This window comes from Athene noctua, chromosome 17, assembly GCF_965140245.1.
Source record: "Athene noctua chromosome 17, bAthNoc1.hap1.1, whole genome shotgun sequence".
Taxonomy (NCBI): domain Eukaryota; kingdom Metazoa; phylum Chordata; class Aves; order Strigiformes; family Strigidae; genus Athene; species Athene noctua.
This window is the reverse complement of record NC_134053.1, coordinates 12,789,033-12,812,702: the sequence shown is the minus strand read 5'-3', so window position 1 is coordinate 12,812,702 and position 23,670 is coordinate 12,789,033. Positions and strand designations below refer to the sequence as shown.

The 23,670-nt window shown below is 42.3% G+C and overlaps 1 protein-coding gene across 1 annotated transcript; it reads left to right on the top strand.

The window, feature by feature from the left end:
• Positions 1 to 6,094: 6,094 nt before the first annotated feature.
• TMEM233 (transmembrane protein 233) lies at positions 6,095 to 23,443 on the top strand. The gene is made up of 3 exons (XM_074920736.1): positions 6,095 to 6,332; positions 13,411 to 13,545; positions 21,586 to 23,443. Exons 1-3 carry the CDS (start codon positions 6,144 to 6,146, stop codon positions 21,595 to 21,597), a joined length of 336 nt encoding a protein of 111 aa, XP_074776837.1. The 5' UTR covers positions 6,095 to 6,143; the 3' UTR covers positions 21,598 to 23,443.
• Positions 23,444 to 23,670: the final 227 nt, after the last annotated feature.

The window sequence follows — 23,670 nt, the reverse complement described above, 5'->3', positions numbered from 1 at the left end:
AAGGTCTAAATTAATTCTTGAAGTGCAATGTAATGCAAATATATGCAAGTTGGAAAAAAAAAAAAGAGCCACTGGGAATTTAGCTTTTGATTCCTGAATGTTCTCATTTATTTATGGCATTATTAAAGGGCAAATATACCTCCTGATTTGTGCCATGCACTGATATTGACTCTTACCTGTTTCTCATGGAAAAGAAATAATTTTCAGACAAGTTGTCTCTGTCTTCATAAGTCCACTCACTACTGTGCTTTCCATGAGAAATCACCATCAAAATTATTCTTGTAACTCCCTGGCTACAGTATTCAGTTAAATAATACAGCAGCTCCCTGTCTTAGGAAAAGTGTAACTGTGAATATATAATATGTATGAAAACCAGTAAACTGTACTGATTTGATTCAACCTCATAAACTGACAACACCTTTTCTAGGCTCCCACTGAATCAACTGGAATTTAAGGGCCCTCAAGTAGGTTTAGTTTCTGCCTCCTGGATAAAGGAATTCTAGTTTGTCATTACCCAGCACTGCCTGAAAGGAACTTAAGAAGTTTCTCTATTGACAGTGTCACAAAATGTTATTTCAGAGCTAGGAACAACTGTCTCTATGATAGCTTATTATAACAATTTCCTTTGCCTGATGTTGACAAAGAATTTGATCCAAATACTCATTTTGAATCACTAAATGATAGGTAGCAGTAAGCAGCCTTAAGCAGCCTCCCAAATCTCTCCTCTCTCATTTCTTTTAATGCTTAAGTAAGTTTAGTGGTTTCAGCATGCCTGTACAAATTGCTTCTGTCTACAAGCTCCACTATACAAACAACATAATCCCCTGAACAGCAGCTAGGAGATACCAGAACATCTAAAACCAAAAGCATAATGGCTACTTCACAGAGCCTGCAAGTAAACCTTCACTGCACAGCTATGTTGGGGTCAACACAATGAATTACAATAAATTTCTTTCCTTTTTAACTTCAAACTGTAATAGTCCTGCATTCCTTAGTACTGCTTAGTCATCTGCTGTACTGGTTTAGTTATAATCTTCATTTTTATCCAAGCATTCTGTTGGTTAATAGTAGTATATTCACTGCCATCACACTGAGGCTACTTCTTTAGTCCTTATTTTGAGTTACTTTCATTCCTTGTTCTGAATCCAGGACAAAATGTCACACCTGCATAAACATTCTGTATTTGTAATAAGAAGTGTCCTAGGAGCCAAGCAAGTAAGATTAGAAAGGATTATCTGAAGATCAGTAACAACCAGGGCAGCTATTCTCTTATATCTCACCCTCACTCAGGGTTCTCTGTAACTTCTGTTCAACTCTAACTGCAATATAGAATCAGAAATATGGCCTCTCTCTTAACAATTAGCACCAGACACAGAGTTCTGGTCCAAATCCTGAAAACCTCAAACTGTGGAGGTATTTGGGTTTAAGGCCTCAAAAAAGAAATTTTTTTTCAACAGCTGAAGTCCAGGCAGGAGTAAAAAAGACTGTTCACCTCAGTTCACTGTAAATAGAGGCTTCTAAGCAAAGACCTATCAGTGCAAAGCAGATTTGGACACTGAAATGTGCAGAATGTACAGAAGAAAGGACTGATTTAGCAGTAAGCCTGCAAAGACAAAAAACTGAAGACCCTGGAGCCACTGGTTCATTTGGCATTGCTGACTGGGAACAGACAGGGAGTCATTTCCCTCCAATCGCTGCTTGGGTGACACAGATTTCTTTATAACTTATTAGCAGCAAGAACCAATAAGGCAGTTCTGTTTTCCTTCATAGCCACAGTCCCTGAGTTTGTGAAGTGGTGCTAAATGTTGCCTGGCAATCATGAGAATGAACAGCAGGCAGGGGAGGGATGTTCCCACTTACTTGTCAAGACCGGGATGACCAGATACAGAATCGTCTTTAAAAATAAAACGGTACATTAGTTTTCCCCTGCTTCCCCATAGAATACTTCTGTACAAGCAGTTATTAAAACAAGCTGAAATGCTCCTTTTCAGAGTATGGGAGTCCTCCATCCAGCCTCATGTCTCATCTCCAGCTTTTGGGGGAGGGGGAGAGTCAGAGCTTTGAGCCACATGGCAGAAGCACCAGCCCTGCGGTGTATGCGTAGCCTCCATCCCCGGGGGCTGGCTTCTTCCCTTTGTAAAACAGGGATGGTTTTTACTATCATGAGATATTGTGATGAAGTATATGAAGAATTTTAAATTACTGTGCAATGGATAAAGTATGAGAATTTTAGATATCGAATTACTTAATTTCCAGTTTATGCTTTTCCCCTGGGATTATATAGTAGCCAGGTTCACTGTTCTCTTAGGAAGGATAAATGTTGGAAGATGCTTGACAGGATTTTTTTCTATAGATAAGTAGAACTCAGCTTGGAGCCTCACATGGTCATTGCCTGTTAATGTGACTTCCTTCCCTGAAAGTGGTTTTTAAGACTGGGTGGAGAGAGGTTCCTGCAAGCATCTTGTCTGCTGTATTTGGAACAGCTTGAGTACATGCTCTAGCCAGAGAACAACAGTTCTTTGGAAAACTATAAAGGTGTTTCTCACAGGTCTCCTTTATTATTTCTATGGTCCTTTTTTTCTGCTTAATAACCCAGAAGGGTTGGAAACAAAGGCAATGGTGGGCAGCTGTGTGACCATACTGAGGAAGAACAGTTTGTTTTAGGAAGACACTGTTTGCATTATGTCAGGTTACTATTACTCCATTGGGCACACTGCACACTCTTAAAAAATTTCAGTTAGTTTCTTTTTTTCTAAGAGTAGTTGGGAAACAGCAATGTGCTCATTTTTGTCACAGGAGAGCGTGATCTGAGATTAGGTTTGTGAACGTCACCAGGTCTGCTGCATAGGGACCGACTGTGCTGATCAAACACAGCCCCATGTAGGGCCAGTTTGGCATTGCCACGTTGTTCCAGCAAGAACTGTGATCTGGAAATTCCTCCCTCGCCTTACACCAAGCTAGGGAAGCCTAGCCTATCTGACCAGTCTCTCAGGCCATTACAAGGTCCCACCAGCTCCTTCTGGTGTGACTCTACACTTGAGAAGGGTTCTTAGCGCTCAGGATTTGCAGTCTCGGCTCTCTCAGTGCCGTGAAGAACCAGTGAGGAAGCTCCTTGTATCATGTTGTCTGGACATACATGTTAGTCCCCAACAACCTCTGAGCGTTAAACTACCGTTTTCGATCTTTATATGGACTTGTGTGAGCAGACACTGGAACTTCTTTCCAGAACCACTATGAGCCATGGACACGCCTTTGAGGAGAGTCCTACCAGCCAGCAACACAGCAAAGTGTGGTGGAGGGACCATATTCTGCCTTACAACAAATCCTGCTGTTGAGCTGTAGCACCCTCTGAAATCAGGGGAAGAAGACCTTTAGAAAAAATAATCTTGAAACCTGTCATGTCTCTAGCCCATCTGCTTTTCCCATCATGGTAAGCAATTTATCCAGCATCTTGCCTTACTCACATCACTGGGAAAATCTCTGCTTTGCATAGAGTGATCAGTTCCTTTTTCAAGACTCAGCTTGCATTGTAAGGCTGTAAGGAAGAATGCTGGCTACTCTGACTCATTCTCTTGGAGGGATATTTTTATGATTGTCCTCCATGGAACTACTTCTTAAAACTCTCAGTTAATGTCCTTAAATAATTTTCACAGCTTTTTGCTGAGCCATCTCAGCACAGTGGCTCTTTCCTCTGAGGTAAGAGCCTTCCCCAGGTTATGGGGAATATAACTACCCTCCATCACTGCAGCCTGTGAAACCAAGCTATTGGCTGAATACCTCCTTCTTTTTCTTTACCTCAGTAAGTGGCTACAAGTCAGTGCCATTTAAAATTTAATCAATCTTGTCCTAACAGGATATACTTCTTGGATTTTAACCCATCTTCTACATAAAACAAACCACTAAATTCAGCTACAATAACTGCCTCATGACAGAACCTTTGTCTGAAGAACCTCTTAATGAGCTCTTGTTATCACAAATTGCCCCTGAATATCTATAATATCTTCTGTAGCTCCACACATCTCACCGCTTCCTGTCTCCTGCTTTCTTTACAATCCATTAGCATCCCTTAGCAGCCTCATTTGAACAATTAAATTTTACTGTTTCTAGAAATGCACAAGGAACCCCAGGTTCTACTATTAGGTCTGTGTCTTTGGGAGCCCTGGGAAGGGATTCACATGGTCCAACTTAACAGAGCTCAGATGCATCCTACAGCTCATGGTCCTCAGAGGAAGATTTTGTGCAGATTGTTGGCCTGACATGACTGATAACTTCACTAGTCTCTGAATCACCCTCTTGGAGGTCCTCCACAAAGGTCCTTAAACTAAATGTCTGATGTTAGACAGGAAGAATCTACATCCTTTCCTCACAGCCCAGTTTCAAGTCTCCCTGGCTAACCTCTGCACACAACTTTGCCTTCTCTCCAGAGCTGATGTGCTGGCAGCCTTTTGTTGTGCTTATGTTCAACATTAATAGCTCAAACTGCCGCAAGTGAGCTCGGTGTTCTCATTCACATCCCTGATAATGAGTTCTCATTTACCTGTGTTTCAACTACAAGCAGACAAACTCAAACTCATTAAGCCATTACAATGTTTTGTTGAAAGTGTTCTCATGGATTGAAGGCTTGAGTGGCTCCAGAAGATGTTGACCCCTTGCAGAGGGTAAGTCCATGGCCTCCATCCCTACTGAACTTAACTCTAAAAGTAATTGTGTGGTGTGATGCGAACTGTGTTTCCGGAGCTTGTCTGGTGTATAAAGGCCCCTGAGAGCAAACATATCAGAGATTTTACAGCTACAGAGAGCTTGTGCATGAACACTAATAGGTACATTGGCAAGCGGGAGTAACTTCAGCATTTTTTACCCTTTCCTAAAGATGTAGAATCTTTTCTTTTGACATTCTGATAGATCAGCAGATTCTCATTCTACATTATATTCCAGACATGCAGATGAGAGATGATTAATGTCTATGAAAGTAAAATACTGCACATATATTTCTTATGTCTTTACTGTGGTGACTGCATTTTATCTTGTAGGGTGACATCCAGAAACGGGAAACTGTGGCTCTATTCAAGTCAATTGTAAAACCTCCAGTGACAAAAGTAGCTCATTCATAAAGCTCTAAACACAACTTACAGTTTTCTGTAACTTCAGTTAATGAAATGCACACAGGGGGAGCCAGACAGAACAAAATCTCAACTCCACCGTCCATCTGTTCAGAAGTCTCTTCATTTTGCTGAAGGTCCATGCAGGTATAAAGTTTTTTTTCTTATACCACATGGCAGAAATGGAGCCTGTTCCCTTCTGGGTGCAGGCTGTCATACTTTTCCTCACCAACCTCAAACCTACGATGGAATCAGATCTTTATTTACTTGTTTTGTGGTTTGTTTAGGGTTTTTTCCATAACCTTAACCATAAATGAAGATTCATTGCCCTGCTCCCCTTCCTGTATCCCCCAAAGCGAATTTCACCTGACAGATGCTCTGTTCAGCAAGGACTGAATCACTTGCTAAAAATTGGCCAAATTACGCTGGGCCTGAGCCACTAAAATGCTTGAAGTTGGTTATTTTCTGGCAATCTTTCATGGTTTTGCTAAATTTCGCAAGTCACGGGGGTGAGGAGATGACAAATTGAGCCCAGATCAAAGGGAATGCCCTTGCAGACCTGACGCCACTTGCTGCGGGAGCTCGCCGGCTCTGGAGGCGGGAGTCTGCCGACACAGCGCAGTGCTCCCCGGGGGTAAGGCAAACCCAGTCAAAATCCTTTAACTGAAAACAGAAACTTTCGGGAGAGCCCGGAACAGCCCAAGGCCCCGGGCGGGCTCCGGGGGCAGAGCGGGCTTGGCCGGGGAACCCCCGCCCGCCTCCGGCCAGCCGCCGCCGGGTCGCGGCGCTGGAAACACTCGGCGGCTTTTGCCCGGTTTTCCTTTTTTCCTTTTTTCCGATTCCGCCCCGGGCTCGACTGCCGGGCTAAGGGCTCGGGCAGCCCAGGAGGTGCGGGCGGGCGCCGCCCCCCGCCCCGCCGGCGGTGCCGTCCCGGGGAGGCGCCGCGCCGGGCGGGTCCCTTGGCTCGGCGCCGCGGCGGGGTCCCGCCTGCCCGGGGCGCGGCGCTGGGCTTTTCCAGCCGCCCGCCCGCCGCACCGCAGCCCCATGTCCGCGCTCCCCGCCGGTGCCGACATCAAGAGGGCTCTGGAGAACAGCCCCGAGACTAACATCGAGGATGAGCTGCCCGACGGGCCGCCGCAGCCGCGGCCCAAGAACTACCTGCTCCTCAGCATCCTCGCCTGCTTCTGTCCCGCCTATCCCGTCAACATCGTCGCCTTCGTCTTCGCCGTCATGGTGAGTAGCAGCACCCCGCCGGCTGCTCCGGCCCCCTTGGGCTCGGGGGTTTGCGGGGCGGCCGCCGGCTCTCCGCGCCCGCCCGGCCCCCGCCGCGCCGCTCCCGGCCGGGACCCGCCAGGCTGCCGGGCATCCCGCCGCCTTTTAACCGCTTGTCCCGGGCGTGTGTGGACAAAGTTAGGTGAAGCAGCGAGCCTGAGAGCATCAGCGGCTCAGCCAGGATGTCCGCTTAGCTACCAGCAGCAGATAGAAAACGGGGAGTTAAAGGCAGCTCAAATCCAGTTTTCAGCATCGGACTAGATAGCAGAGGGAGGTTTACCCCAGTTCATGAGGTTTGTTACATCAACTAGCTTGCACACTGAATTGGGCATAGTATCTGTGTGTGAAAGTGGCAGTGGGGGAGCAGAAATTAGATTTGCAAAGGAACAGGTGTGGTTTCTACTACAGCTAATCACACAGAAGTGCCTTTTTTTTCCAGAAAACAAATTCTTTAGCATGATACTGTCTGCTAGAATAATACACACAACGATAATGATAGTAGGTTGCTGGCAAAACCCCTTATAAAACTGAGTATCAAGTACACTGAGAGAACAGCCTTACTCGTACAAACCATGAGGGATTTGCGTAGTCCTTAATAATCCACCAATCCCGTTAACTTCACAAGGATTGTTAGAACACAATCTTCTTTGAGTTAAAAGTTGCAGAGTCAGATCCAGACTTTTCTAATAGGATACGTGGTCAGTGTAATCAGTAATACTGCAATGTATTTCTGTTGTTTAGGAGCTGAAAAGGGTTTAAAACATGTTGTGTATTTTCATCCTTTTCTCTGACAGCCAGGCTGAAAAGGTAAGTATAAAATATAGTTGTTTCTTTTTGCAATTAAGTGTGAGAATAATTATATCTAATATACACTAAAGCACACTCTTTTAAAACCAGTAAGATTGATCAGAAATCACACCTAAATATTGGGATACGTGCCTTAAGCTTGCAAATTCCTTGAAGAAGCTATTCCAAAGCCATCTTCACAACCTTTTTTTGTCTGGATAAGTATTAGCTGTCATTTTAATTTTTCTTCTATGTGTTTATTTTCTTTGTTGTTAACTATACAACATGCATTTTTCCTTGCTTTGAGAAGATTTGGTTCTGCTGGTACCCAGCATCCTTTCTGTCTGTGGACACTTAGGGTGCTATATAAAGTAATGAGAGCTGGTGATCTGGGGCTGCGAGCATCTGTTCACTGTGACAGTACTTTCACCAAAGCACTAGGGCTGCACAGAAGTTAACTGTCAAGGACAGAATTTGGCCTCTAAAGATTTTTGCACCACATATGGAAAAATCTGCACCCACGCCCTAGTTGGTTCATGCAGGCGTTTGGAGTCAGGTGTAAGTAACTGTCACCGGGGGGATATGTGGAAACCAGGGTGGGAAGAGCACTTCCTGAATGCTAAACAGTCTGTACAGGTCTCAGCTGCCCACTCCCTTAAAGGGGGGAGACAAAACCCAAACCAGTAATCTCCACTGTATGTGAATGCCTTCTGTTTCAACAGCATTCTTACCTAAAACCTCTCCTTTTCTGTGAAAGTAACATGTCCAACTTCTTTTCCACAGCCTGATTCCCCTGCCTTTTGGAGCTGCAACCTGTAACTGCTCCATTAAGGTCAACTCCAGGTTCTGCATTTTGACCAATGATGGTTTTATTTTTATTCTGCTGGGATCTACATCCTCTGTCTCTTTCTCAGCTTGTTTCCTAGAGTTGCTAAGGGTTAACACTGAGATGCAAGAGTGGATTATTTTCTTTTCCGACAAGACGATACCTTTATAGTCTGCAGAGTTTGTCTGAGATCTTGTGTCAGAAGAGATAAAGACCCATAAAAGTGGAGTTCTCTATAAATTTCCATTTCTTAGAATGGGTCTGGAAAGAAAAGTCCTGGTGGCTTCTAGAGGGGCATGGTTCAGCACCCTGTTTGCCTAGGTCATGTCCTCCTTCAGTGCTCTGAATTCAGGCAATGTTTTCACTCTAAAAGTAGAGTCTGGGCTCTAACACACCCCTGAATTAAATGACAGATCTGTCTTCAGTCTCTTCTGCTGCCCCATTTACAACTCCAGCACTGGTTTCCTCACTTTGTTCTCACCTTTGGGGGCACAAACCTTACCATTTCAGATTTTACCTCCTTGACTGTATTTTTAGAATCCACCTCTCCCAAGTTCCCCCTATTGTGATAATAACCTTTTCTTGTTCCATACCTCCTTTGTGAAAGAAATCTATTTCTCATGACAGGGGTAAGAGGTTAGCTAGTAGAATGAACACTTACTGGCATCAGTGTCCATTGATATATTGGCATCACAAGACCAGCCCCCCCAAACTAGTTGCTGGTCACTGGCAGATGTGAGGATTGTTTGGCATTTATAGCAAATGGAGATCTGTTTTCCCCAGGGTCCCGGCCAGGACTGCTGGCTGTAGGATTGCTGTTCTCAGTGCTCCTCTGCAGTTCCAGCCAGATGCCATCAGTTCTGCTTCCTGTTGCTTCTAGCAGCTGTATCGTGTTGCTGTACAATTAGTTGGCTCACACAACCCCAGAGGTGCCTCGCTCAGACTTGCCCTATTCTTTCTCACGTAGGTGAGACCACAGGCATCAGGGGCAGGAGTGTGGGGGGCAGGTACCAAGTCAGGAGACTCATGTGACAGAAGAGACTTCTCTGGTGCGAGGCTGCAGCTAGGCATTGTGTCACTGAGCTCTTCGGCTCCTTATCTGCAGTGGTGTCTTTTCCCCCTGTTGTGAACCCAAAGAGCACCTAACTGGCAGTGAACTGCCCTTGTAGCTGAGACCTGGCTCAAGTGGACTGGCTGTACCTGACTCATGGAATCAGAGCTAGAGGGAGGCCGTGGGACAACTCCGAGAAATTAATTGGATATTTCTAATACCAGCACCGAGCTCTGATAGTTGAATGAACTTTGGCCTTTCTCACCACCTTTGGTTGTCTTTATTTCAGAGAACTGTATGTTGAATTAGTCATCTAATTCCATAGCGCTTTAGATGTGTAACAACTTCAAAACAGTCTCTCAAAAGCTGTTTCTCCCTCATTGTTTGCTCCTAACTCCCTCTTTATGTAGACACATTTCTCTTTAATCATTTGCATGTTTCAAACAATGTGTGTGGTCAAGTTGTGACCATCTTGGCTCATCTGCTTCTGACGGCAACAAGTTCTTTGACCGTATTTGTTACCCTTGGATTCAGATGCCTTGTCTGTGTGTTAGTTTCCCTAAGCAGAGACAACGAGTAAGAGGGTGGTGGAAATCATGGGACAGCAAAGGATGGAACTTGCTTCCTGAGGGGATCCCGCTCTTCTAATTGCGTGCCTAACAAGCCATGTACTGTGTGTTGGCTTTGGTCAGGTCAGTGACTAGCATAGAAACCAGTGTTCCTGTACAGCTGTACTTCTCTTTAGTTGGAAAGTTTATTTGGAAAGTTCATTATTCATACAGCTTTTTGTAAGTAGTTTGTCGGTACCTGGGCATCTAACACCCCGTGGGACAGCCTGTACCTATTTCAGGAGTATTAAACAACAAGACTCAGCAGCTGTTCTTAAAAACATTTTTGCATGGCCCGTATCTCTGCAAACTGGTAAGCTTTTCCTCTGCAACACCACTTTCATCGTGTCCTGCTCATCATCTGCCCATTTCATTTGCCAAGAAGCAGAAATCAAGCCTGGTTCTGAACTGCTCCTTGTGTCCCCCCTCTTCTTTCTCTTTCACTATAAGTTGTTTTCACAGTGACGAGTCATACTGAGCCAGCATGTCTCATTCTTCCTTTGGTTTGAAATAGAGAGTCTCATTTCCAGGCACAGCCAAATAAAGTTTGTTACAGCCTGGCTTATGGAAAGCCTAGAAAATGTTGATCAGAGAACCACAGTCTGGTCTGCCAGATTTGTAAGAGGTGTAGAGGAGGATTTCTGAAGTAATTCAGTAGTATTTCTGCTTTTGCCGTAAACGGTGCTCTGGGAATGTGGAACAGAAAATGCATGTTAAAAGGGATTAATAGTTTGTAGCTAATTCAGGAAATTTGTTCATATGAGGTTAAGTTGCTTCATTGTTGAACTGAGAATATCTTTTATAAATAGATGTGTGTGAACCTGGTGAAGTCACTGAGATTGCTCAAGTAAATAAGCAGCTGTGGAACTGTGGCTTTAATTTAGTTTATGACTTCATAGTGAGAGAGATAGCAGAAACCTGAGAAATCATATAGTATTAGATAGAAAATGGCTGAAATTAGTTCTAAAAGTTGGACAGACCAGATATCACACACAGATGCTGTATTCTGTATATAGTGCCTAGCCCTTGGAGATAAACAGGTGTAACATTTAAGGCTTTAACAGTTAATGTTGTCTGTGTCTAATGTTGAAAACTGAAAGCTTGATCCAAGGGCCTTTTGAAGCAGATGGAAGTAAATGAACTTCAAAGAGCTTTGCATCAGACCCTAACCACTCCCCCAAACCTCTTATTTTTTTCTTGAATGCTAAGTTATGCCATTTAATTTAAACCTCTTAATAAAGAAACTTTTGTCTCCTTCATGTCTCTCCCAAATCCTCTTCTTTATCCTTAATGCTGTTTTCCTCCTCTTCATCATGGATTTATATTAAAATGACATTATTTATTAAAGCGCACAGGCTGAATTATTCATGCAGCACCTGCAGAAATCACAGGGACATTCTCCAGACTTCCTAAGTACATTAGTAAAATTGCACAGAACTGCAAGCTGGTGCTGTCATGTCTCACATACAGCTCTGTCTCAGTCTTGAGACCACATGTAGGGGAACTGAGTTTAGAGTGTTTACAGGACCCCTCTAGATGTCATGCAAAGCGAGTTCTTTGATGGGGAGGGGGGGAACAAAGTATAGGACTGGGGTATCAGTGATGTTTCTCCATGTTTCTCCCTGTAGCCACAGTCACATTCATAACTGCTGACAGAGGCAGAAGGAGAAGTCAGCCTGCTCGAGACCAAGCCAAGCCAGTTTCTCCTGATAGTCCTTTTACTGACCTTCCTGAATGTATTTTGAGAAAACCTAAGAAAGCTCTTCTGTACACAGGACTTCTGAAAGCAGTGGAGTAACTTAGATGAGAGGAACTGTGCCAGCCACCCTTTAACAGGAGACTGCACTGGTGGAGGATCAGAGGTGACATCATCCTACTGGACTGTGTGTTTGTGTCCGCCTCTCATTTCCATCCCTTCCCTCTTTCCCCACTGTATCCTTTAAGTCCACTAGCCAACCTCAATGAAATTTGACAGCAGAGCAGAGGTATTAGCGATATTCTTTAGGGAAATAAAATAGAGGAATGTATAGGCACGTAGGCTTCCAGGAAGGGAAGAAATGTATCAGTGCTCTTTTAAGAGCAAGAGTGCATCAGCAGCTCAGTCTTTCTTAGACACCAGAGAATAAGTACCTGCACTTATCCTTGAGATGCAATTCTAGGAATATAGACTTCATTGCTTTGGGACTGTCTTGGCACGAGTGATCTTACTGCAGTGCTAACACCAAGGATGCGTCTAGCCCATTAACTTCTGTGTGCTCACTAATCAACGCAACACAGAGATAATGTCCCTCATTATTTTTCTGCTTGGGGAAAAAAGTTTTTACAACAATGCTTGGTATCCTCTGAAGTTCATTACTTTCCTGCTCTCCACAGCCTCAGATCTTCATTCTGTTGAGTAACTGTTGTTCTGTCTTTACTACGAGAAGTAATTCATAACTAAAGCACTTTCCTAATAGCACTTGGTGATACTTCATGCAGTCATTTTCTAAATTTCTAAATTTCTTCATTTCTAAAGACAACCTGAATTATTTAGTCCGCAGAACAGTTCATTTGATCAGGTCCCCATATTTCTTCTCCTGCACTTCCCATTTCTGGGATACTTCCTGAAATACTTAAGAGTTAGGGAAGAACAGGTTATGAACTAACCTGATTCCCTGAGGAAGTATGCTGAGATAGTTTAATAATGCAATCTGATAAAGAAATCTGGACTAACTGTCATGGTTTATGAACTCAAACTCTCCTAATCTTACAAAATAATTCTTAGTAATAATACTCTTTTTAAAAAATTCTTTGATAGCATCTTATTCTTGGGAAAAAGTTAATACAAACAGTTACACTCATGTACTGGAATACTTCAGTGTCCTTCACTGAATCTTTTCTTTTAAAAATATGGTCTGGTTAAAACAGAAATTAAATCAGAAAATCCTACAGTCTGTCTCACAAAAGTCTGGAAGATCAGAGCGGTCCTATTACACCTTGCAATCTCTATATGTAGTAATTATAAAGCATCTGCCAAATCACGGGTGGATAGAAATAAACTCAAGTCTGTTGAGCTAATACCTGTATGTCTGATGTATAAGATGATAATAATTATCAGTGTATTCAAAAAATGCGAGGGGACAGAATTTCCAGCCCCTGAAGATGGCACTCAGATGTTTTGTTCAGATGGATCTGTATTTCTTTGTTTTATTTTTGTTTTCTACCATCAGGAAACTACCTAATATTAATTCTTCAAATTTTGTTTTGAAAAGTAAAACACTGGAAAAATAAGAAATTAGTAAGCTTTTTCTAAGAAGTTTTCCTGAGGCTTTCAGTAAAAAAAACCCAGCCTATTTATGCTCCTTTTCATGTTTATGGTTCTATAAAGCATAAGAGTTTATTTCACTGCGAGTGAAGTGGCCAACTAACAGTTCACGTATACTATAAAAATGTTTCCGGAGATAAAAGCCACTGATTTATGTGGGTGGATTAGAGTTGATTTGATTTGACAGCTTTTATGCTGGTGTGTACAAGAAAACTCATCATATGAATATATTTCATCACTGAAAATAAAAGAGCTGTACTGAAAATGAGTGGAACAGGAAACTAGACTCCCTGATTACCTTGGACTGTTGGCAGTTGATTTTTACAAAGTAAATCACCATTTTCTGAAGTCCTTTCTACAGTACCAATGTGCACAGAAAGTAGTTCCAAGCAGTCGCATTGGTTTGTGTCGCTTTTCCGTTTAAAAAAAAAAATAAATCACAAATTCTTTTTTTTCTTCTACAGGCTTTAAACAGTTATAATCAAGGAGATATAGAAGGGTCAAAAAGACTGGGTCGCAATGCACTCTGGGTTGCTGTTGCATCAATTATCATTGGCCTTGTCATCATTGGAATCTATTGCGTAGTTCATTTCACAACGGTAAGCAAAATGCTACTAGTTCCAATGCAAGCAGTTCTCCTCTGTGCACGGGCCTCAGAATGTGAAACTAAAGATTGTCAGAACTATCTACTAATGTTAAAATTTAGGGATGTGTGCATGTTTTCCAAAAGAGCAATTTTTACTTCTTTTGCAATTCAGAAAATTCGAATTGTCCGTGGTCAAATGCAAACAACTGTGTCTTAGCAGCAGTGGATTTTCTAGAAACTCTTGCAGCTCCCAAAGGTTTTTCCAGTTGAGGCCAGTTTACCATCTGTAAGACCAAGTGCATAGAGATCCTTAGATTTCAGGTAATACAGTCTCCAGGTGCTAATTTTCCATCTCACAATCTGTCCAACAGATCTTTTAGCTTTGCAAGGAGAAGGTGACAGTCAATTGCTATTTTACTATTTGATATTAAGGTGACCATAACTATACCAAAAGTGACTGTAAATGTAATTTTGACTTGGCTTGCTGTGGGATAAGGTCGTTTGCTCTCAGTGCTGTGTGACTGACCTGCAACAATAGTGAAGAAGCTCAACAAATAAATCTCTGTATACAAAGTGGTTACCGAGATGGATTGTGAGCTTATTTGGAAAAGAGGACAAAAGTAATTAGGGTATTGATATCCTTTCTTAAGGTTGTGTGACAATCTGTTCTTTGCCCCATAGTAATGTGCACTTCCCATTAAAATAACCAGTTTAAATCAATTTATTATTGGCTGTTTTGGCTGGAGAGCCTTTTAGTGTGCTGTGCAAACTTATGCATAAACTATAAACAGAGATCACCTCATCCACCACTGAAATGCAGACACCTCTGGGGAGTGGAATGGGGTAGCTGTTTAAACATGTACGACGTTTTCAGACAAAAATTTGAAGTACACCATACTGAACTGCAGGGAGTTTAGTGGGGATGGGGTCCATTTCAGTAGGATGTTAGTGGATGGTGCTGCAGAATCAGAAGCTTACTGTATATTCATTAATTTCCCATGCATTTTGCAAGCATGAATCTGTCTTTGGTTCAGCTTGTGTTCAGTTTGCTCAGCCCTCAGATTTAAAACCAAGTCACTTCAGGCAGGGTGTGCCAAGTTTTGTAATTGACAGCAGCAGTAAATTCCTCTGTTCGCTTCTACTACCTTACTCATCATTTCTCAGACAAGGATAGCAGCTCAATATTTTTTTTTTTTTAAGTAGGAGAGAAGGGCAGCCTGAGGAGTGGCAGACAGCACTGACCTGAAGCATTCACGTTAACCAGGGCACACTACCTACATTTAATTGTAGTCAACATTTCACTTCTGCTACAGTAGGACCCTGTGTGCTGAACGTGTGAATGCTTTTTTATGCCCACTGCCAGATATTAGTGGCAGTTAACACTTTACATCTAGTTAGTATTTGTACTCACCTCTCTTTCCTACCCTCAAGGAAGTAAGCAGCAGTAAATCGGTATAAGGTGACTTTATGGTTTTATCTTAAGCTTTGTCTCTTGAGGATTTTTAAAAATTGGTTTTCTGTTTGGGTTTTTGGTGTTTTTTTTTTTAAGAGAAAAATCTCTGTGTTAGGTGGAAGCATTGCCAGGTGCCTGGGAGCCCTCAGTGAACTGCTGGGATATTAATTTCTGTATTCATTGAGTAGTTTCCATAGAGATTTGGCCAAATGGTACCTTGGGTTTTGTGAGGACTCAAGGTTTACTGGATTCACCCTGCTCTCTGGCTTTCCAGTCTCTTCACTGTTCCCTTTCTCCCTCTTACGTGTCACACTCCAAAAAGCCCTTGCTTCTAAGAAAGTGTTTGATGGGAGCTACGATCTTCTTTATTTTTCTGATGTGAAAATGAGGAGCACCCAACTGCCCTTTTCCAACCTCCACGCTTACCTGAGTCCCCTTTGCTGCCTTACTCTTGGACATTTATATTTTACATTAAATTGTCTTTGAGTTCGACATGCCACTGGTGTGGATGGCATTGCATTCTCTGTGCAGTTATCTCGCATCCATTTGTACCTTGGTCAAGATTATTTACTAACAGCTGCTTCGTACTCTGCTAATGTGAAGTAATGGTAAATTACTTCCATACTAACTTTAATATATATGCTTCAGTATTTGTAGGATAGTACAAAATAGCCTAATAGAATAATATGATAGTTAGCCCTGTAACCATTGTTTACCATTAGGTACAGATTTGATGTTTCCATGACCTACATATGCATTTTTTCTGAAAGTTAATTTAGACATCAGCAACATGTATGAAAAGCTTGACCTTTCCAGGATTCATTACTGTGTGTTTTATCATGAAATTCATCAGCTACCATATTACCCAGTTGCTCCTGCTGACATTTCATGTGGCTTCTTTTGGTTTTCAAAGGACAAGTCTCATTGGAAATTACCACTGGGAGTACTCCCTTGTATTCTCCTTCCATATTATGATGTATTTCTCCCTAGGGCTTGTTGTTTACCACCCTACCATTCCATTTCTGTGTTAGTACTTTATCTGTTCTCCTATGACTGCTAGAGCTTCTCACAGAGTGTTACTTGAGTATTCACAAACCCTTTGATAAATGTCACTAGCTCATTCTGGTTTATCTGTGGTCCTGCTAAGGTATAATGAGTTTGAGGGCTGGATGAGCCTTGAGCCTTGGGAGTTCTTCCACAACATCCTGGGTCTGAGCTGCTGGAAAGCAACAAACCTGAGACATCCAAGTCAGGTTGGCAGGAGGGAATCTCTATCAATTGTTACACAACTTCTCCTCTTGGTACAAAAACTTGATTCAGGCTCAGCTGACTCTGAAGTCTCCTTCAAAACAACTCCTCACCTTCTTCCAGGGGGCTGGCTACACATGTCCTGGAGGATCTGCAGGCCAAGAAGGAGCCTTCCTTCTCCTGCCAGAAGTCATAAACATCAGGCCTTCCCCATCAATGTAAGTCTCCATTCAGCTCTTGTTCAAGTGTAGTTTTCAGTTGTTCATCCTTTGCTTTGTAGAGCTCAGGCAGAGTCTCTGTGGAGACCCTGTTGGTCTCCTGTTTGTGCATGCTGATGGTCTGCAGTCTGCTCACCTCCTCCTGAAGCTCATTTCCCTGGAAGTGCAGAGCTTCAGAGTACCACTTCCACTGGAGAGGCCACCAATGTCCCAGCCCCAAAGACAGGCAGCAGTCACTCCCCACAGCTGCACCTGGACAGTTACATCCTTCTTCCGAAGCTCCATCTGGGTCAAGGCACCTGATATGCCAGGCAGTTGCTCCAGCACTTTGGGGGATGCTGCCCTGTGGTTTATCACCACCACTCTTGCACAGTCCCAAGCAGTCCCTTGCTGTCTTCAACAGAGTTTCTCTGTCTCCAGTGCAAACGCACAACTTAAGTGTCAAAAAAACTCTCTTTGCCACTCTTGAGCATCTCTCATTGAAACCACTGTGAATTGAGCACTGAAATACTTCTCCATCTCTGGATGCAGATTCCTTCAGTATTTACTGGAAAGTAATTTCCTCTCTATGAATGGCATTTCTAGAAGACTAGTTCAATGAGGGCAGTGCCCAACTTGCTGAATTTCAGTAGCCTCTGGATATCAAAACCCACATGCCCTATTAAAAATTCCAACCAAAGTTATCCATTTGTTCCCACATCTCCTCTTCTCTCTTTTCAGTACCCAGAACTACTATGTGTTCCATCTTGCTTAGGAAAGGGGTTAATACCTGTGCTTTAAGCATTGCTGAGGGAGCTCTTGTGGTACTTCACGTGCCTCAGCCAGGAGAAAAACATCTAGTCAGGGGTGTTGAGGGTAGATATGGTAGAAGCTGCAGAGAGGAAGTGTAAGAAATTCCTGCTTTGAACAAAGAGTGATGTTATACTCCCAATTATACCCCCAGTAATACTGGTGGACTCATGGGAGACCCTTTCATTTTTCATAAAACTCCTGCCTCTGAGCCCTGAGCTGCCTCGCATGCTGCCTTTGGTTTATTCAGTTGCAGAGCAACGGTAGCACAGGAATAACAGCAGGCGACACCTACGTCTGCATGGAAGAAACAGCCTTGACTTTTCATTTTGAAGATTAACTCAGTGCTAAGCCAACTCAGGGCTTCTGCTGCTGCCTTGGAGAGCCTCGTTTGTCTTCAACACTGGCATGTTATCTTTAGCAAACTATATATCAAGATATATAGTGATACATATATATATATAGCCTGGAACAGGGCCCACCCAGCACTTGGGAACTATCTACCTTCTGCAGTCATGACCCTGAATGTAGACAAGGGGAAGCTGTCACTTGCATCACTGGAGTGAACAGCCCAGCAATAAAACTTGTCTGTCTTGATCAATGTAAACTGGGGTGTTCCTCATTATGCTGAGGAATCACTGAGAGTTAAGCTGTGGTGTGTGCTGAATCAGGGCTGCCCCTCATTCCACACTAGGCCAGATTTATTCTTACTCCATTCCATAACTTTTACCCTCTCCTGTCAGCTTCTCCTGCACTCCTACCTTGCCAGTCCTGAATGCTGAATTACACTTCCACTGCTTGCTCAGATGTAACTTAAACCAGTATTTGTGTCACCACTGAGTCTAACCCTGTGTATGTGCCCATAGGCATGTTGTCCATCAAGAACTGCAGTGAGAAAAGGGATATATTTGATATCCTTCCATGAGAGGCATCACTACTAACTGAAACAGTGCAGAGCTGTGTGCCATAGCCTGCGTGTGGCCTTAATCAGCTGTAATGTGCCTGGTTAGGGAGTGAATGGCAAGACACCTAATGACAGGCGACACGCAGCTGGAACCACATCCTGAATCCTGCCTCTAGTCCTGATGTCCTTGACTTAAGAAAGGTGCAGTGTATATATATATATAAACACACATCCACACAAATAAAAACCAAACCAAAACAACCCACAAAACCAAAACCAACCCCACCACCAAAAAACCCAACCCCAACCCCAACAACAAAAAAACCAAAACACAACAGAGAGAAGGGCTGCAAGGTATGCAAAAACCTTTATATGCGGACAGACAAAATAGACACAATCTCCTTGGCTTGGGAAAGAAAGGCTTAGGAACTGGTTGTTAAAGGCAGTGGAATAGAGTGATTATTGTTGTCTGTTATGAATGAGATGAAGTGGCACCACAGGAAAACAGCTTTAATCAAGGAAGTCCTTTTCCATGTGACATACAATGCAGCTGTGGGACTTATTCCTTCTGGTTGCTGTGGATACAAAAATTACAAATGTTTTGAAACAGTAGCATATGAAGTTAAAAAAAAAAAAAAAAAGTTTAAATGCAAAGATGCAGATACAATCTTGGGCTCAGGATGTTTCTAAACTGCAGATTGCCAGAGCTGGAAGTCAATAGAGGGAGAAGTATCACCCTGGACATAGCCTTTTCTTACACAGTCCCATTAGGCATTTGTAAGATGTCGCTGTTAGAGAGGAGGTGCTGCAAAGGTGGCTGCTTGCTCTGACCCACTGCCTCTGTTCTTACGCTCCTTCATGAAGCCTGTTAGTAGCCTTTGCACTGACTTGAAGGGATTTCAAGTCAGCCTTCCTGTCTTTTCCTAAGTATTTTGATCAGCAAAAGCTAATAATTTTGGCAGTGACTGAGGGTTGTCCAGTAATTCATGATCTGTGTTTTCAGAGCAGTCTTCAAATTTTTGGAGCAGATTCCAAATTCTGTTTTGTTTTGCTTTCTGAATACACAAGACTTTTGGTGTCTTTGGATTTCATTTGAGTCCTACTGGCAGGATTTAGGGAAACATAATCTTGGCTGGGACCTTCTTACTTAAGTGAAGGACACCCCAGGTATTCCAAACCCTTTTCTTAACTGGATTGTAACATGTCATATTCTACTTCATGCTACCACAGGAATCATGCATTCTTATTCCATTGCTGGGTTTGCTGCACAGCCTGTTAGTCTGAAACAATATGCAGCTTCTTGCAGCACATACTTTTAGACTATCTCTAGCATCTGAGTGACACTTGACAAAGCTGCTCAGGGCAGAACTAGAGCTCACATAAGTTTTGTGTCCCAATTGAGCCACAAAACATCATATAAAGCCCATGTCTTCTGTGCACCTCTATAGTGGTTCTCTGCAGACTAGGCAAGTTGGGAGTGAGTCAAGTAGAAATGTGGAGACCTAATAAGAGGTGTTAGAGTGAACTAAAGACATAAGCTTTTCTGTAGAGCTCTGAGAGAGATGGCAACAGCTTTGCTATGAGGAAGGGTAGCCAAAATACTGCAGGAAAGGAATGCAAGAAACTCCTGCCAATGGACCAGTGTCCAAGACTTTTTAAATTCACAACAGAAGTTCATTGTCTTTGTTTATTTTGAACTCCAGGGCCACAGGCAGGGTAGAATTATCTTCTGGTAATAACATGTGAGAAGCGTTGTTGTGTTCGGTGACTTCGGAATTTCATGCAAACCATTATGATATTTTAATGCTTTCGTAGAGGAGTGTGAACTTCTGACCCCTTCTTTAATCTCACTTGATCTAGAACTTCACCCCATGGGAGTCACAGAAATACCACCTGTCAGCATGGCTTCAAAGGAAGACAGAGACACAGCCAGGCTGTGTGGAAAGTACTAGCTTATACTGTTTCATAATCAGCAGGGCCTTAAATCAAGCATATGTGCAGTAATACAACATTGGTAATTACTGGTAGAAGGAAAAGGAGTAAGCGTTTAGACTGTGCAATGGGGACAGATGTATATGTAAGTTTTTCTTACTAACTTAGAAATAATTCTTCAGGGGGAAAAGGCATGCAAGATTATTTTTAAAATCTCTGCTGTCTCCTTCCTGAGACTCTCAAAAGCTTTGCAGCAGTTTCACTGAGGGACTGTCTCTCTTTTAGAGACAGAATAAACTGAGGGGCAGTAAGATGACAGGAATTACACAGCCAGCCTCCAGATCTTTACATTGGCAATGCTGTTCTCTGTACCTTACCACAGAAAAAAAGAGTCAAGGAAGACTACCTGCCTTTCACTACAGGGATTGACCTGCTGCTAACTGATAGAGCACAAAGTCTGAAGCCAGGGAATTCCTGTCGTGTTTTACCCACATTAATTATTGGTGTCCACCTAGTCGGTGAGCTCATACTGCTGCTTTTCTATCAGTAAGGGCGCTAACTGGTTAACTCCTTGATACCCTACCTCTTTTTACTGGATTTGTACAAATGTAAGATCTTAAAGTCCTCTCTCTGCCAGATGTGTTCAATCAGCTTCAGTGGCTGAGTAGTGGCAGACATGTAGATGCACAGGGGCAATGTGATTATATCAACCTCATTTCCTTAGCAAGCCACATTAAAAATTCTGGTCCAGTTGTTTCATCTGCACATGGAGGAAATGTCCCCACAATAGATTCTGCCCACTGGAGTCCTGAGTAGCATCCAAGAGACAATCAACACGGGAGTTAATGCTGTCTGCAGGATATACTTACTGTTTAGTGCCTCATGTCCTAAAACTCTCTTTAAGGAGCTGCTAAAAGATAGCTGCTTGATGGAGAAGATATTTTGGACTCCGGCAGAGAGCTAGGCATCCAGGGACAAACCAGGGAGATCAGTACATCCGTGGGTGGTGTTTGAGACCTGCCAAGAATTTGGGGGAACTTCTCAGATCTTTCTTCTAATGCGGGTGCACAAGAGAGGTTACCCAGTCCTTTTTAAAACATCTGCCATGTATTGCGGATGTATTTACCAAGTTGTCTACTGCTGAAAGTATTGTTCTTGCCTGACTGTTTTATGTATCACTTCAAAGAAGCAGAGATGCTGTTGACCTCATGAAACTTTGTCAGATAAGAGCCTGTTTCCTGGCAATGAAAGATCCTAACTTGCATTGATTCAGGTAACCCAGTTTAAAAATTCAGCTCAGATTGACAGATGACTGGTGCCATTAGAAACATAGCTCTTTGATTCAACACTGTATTGAACCACTAATCTAGAGGATGTTTGTTAAGAGAACAAGTGCCACTAATGTGGCATAATGTATCCATTAGATCTGTAGAATTAATAATTTAATCTAACAAAGAAAACTCTCTGTCTTTTCCTCCTTTAAAAATACATATTTCTGTGTCCTTGCAGCATGCTATCTGAAGACCAGGACTGCACTTGGAGGATATCATCATGTAAATCTCGGGAGGGGAAAAAGAAGAAGAGAAGGAAACCCTTCATTCCAGACTCTTAGATTCAACCCTACAAGTCTGCAGAGGCATGTTGCTGGTGGATGAACTGATAGTCCAGTTAGTTAATCAGCATGGCGTGACCAGGTTTTCAAAATTATTTATTTATAAGAAATCTCAGTATAAAGCAGCATTTTCTCTTTTACCCGAATGTATAATGAGATCTTGCCCTATCAACTCCCTTTTCTTTCTCATTTACATGGAATGTATGCTGGATCCATGATGTTCCCTGGCTGACCTTAGCCAGACAAAGCCAACATATCTAGACTGTTTATAGTCTGCAACATAAGATCTGATGCACAGCCCGCTGAAGCTAGTAGAAGAACTTCTGTTGCCTCCAGTGGGTTTTGGATCAGGCCATTAAGGATATTTTTATTACTTTAAAATAGTCTCAGCATAACACAATCATAACCATGGGGTTGTGATTTTATCCTGTTATGTGATTTTATAATGTCGTGGGCGTACTCTGACTCAGCGGCTGCTTTCTTCTGTCATCCTCAGCTTTTAGGTCTTTACCTTGGATTTTTAACCACCTGGGACCGATTTTAATCACTTGATTATTAAGAGACACTCTTCTTCCATAGCATCCATATTTTTGTTGATGATTTATTTTTGTTTTGTTGTCTTTCATTGTTGAACTCCCTTGACTTCGCTCCAGTCCTGCATTAAAGTTGCACTGATCATATTTTCCTCTTTCAACTTCACATATGTAAAAAGTTCCTTTTTTTTTAACTGACAAAAGATCTTCTTTTTAAATAGATGTTCTTCTGCATCCCTTTGTTATTGTTCCTCTAGCAAGTCACATAGTTTCATTGTGTTCTGCTTTGTTCATGTCTTTTTGTTTAGTTCATCCTCTCATCTTGCTATGAATAGTCTATATATCGATGCAGTTAGAGATGGACAGACTTTTGTACCCTCACATAGTTACATACACTCTTGCTGATCCTAAGACATTACTCAGTGAACAGCCTAAGGTTACAAAATTGATGGCCTCTAAATTACTGCAGTTTCTTGATACCTTAAGAAAACTTAGCATGGGACAGCTGTTTTTTATTACCTGAAAACTATTGGAAAGAATATATTTGTTTCGTCACACAAATATTCCATGTTAAAAGGAGTAAGCTCTGGTGAGCGTTAAGACAGATGGCTACATCTTCAGTGGTTGTTGCTCCATTTGCTTTAAATTGTTACTACATCTTCAAGCAAGCTATGCTGACTTACACTTATTCTCTTTGCACTAACATAAATCTGGACAGACTACCCAGAAATTCATGGGAGCTTTGCAGGTGCAAGTGAGAAAAGAACCATGCCTGGCAGGAGTACAACTACCTATTAAAAAAAAAAAAAAAAAAGGCTCCCAGAAACCTTTACCTGTTAAAACATATGCCTGGAAGTAGCATGCATTTTCTGTGCCTTGATAATATACTTTTTATGTGCTTACTCGCTTTTCTTTCTGCCAAATTCTTTTTTTCATTGAAGTCAGTGATGCATCACCTATATCCTTAATTACTCCAGTATAAAACTTCACAAACACTGGTGAAATCAGTTGATTTCTTCAGCATTTATACTGATTGAATGTGTCCAAGTGGGAATCTTGCCACTGATTTTGATGATCCGAAGAATTGGCTGTTCTGTGAACTCCTCTTTGGTTTTTGAATACTCTTTCAATGGTCTGATATGTCTTGTGGGACTTTTGGTAGCTTGCCTTATTACCAGATATGATAGAACTGTCATTGAGAAGTGGAATAAAATTACTTTTAATTCATGTCCATTCTGGTATGTGGGAAGTGTCTTTCCTAAGTTTTGTTGCCTTTTCTATTTGAAAGAGTAATACCCCTTTTTCTAACCCCTTGGACAGTTTCAGAGTGAAATGGAACAAAGCAAAACCAGGATTTCTGACCTACATGATACTGTACAACCAGTCTGTAATGTAGCTAGTACATTCAGAAGTTGCTAGAGATCAGCTGATGCTCAAAATATCAGCAAG

Coding starts and splice junctions, on each gene's coding strand:
- TMEM233 (XM_074920736.1), top strand. CDS start 6,144: ATGTCCGCGCTCCCCGCCGGTGCCGACATCAAGAGGGCTCTGGAGAAC. Junction 6,333..13,410: donor CCTTCGTCTTCGCCGTCATG/GTGAGTAGCAGC, acceptor TTTCTTCTACAG/GCTTTAAACAGTTATAATCA.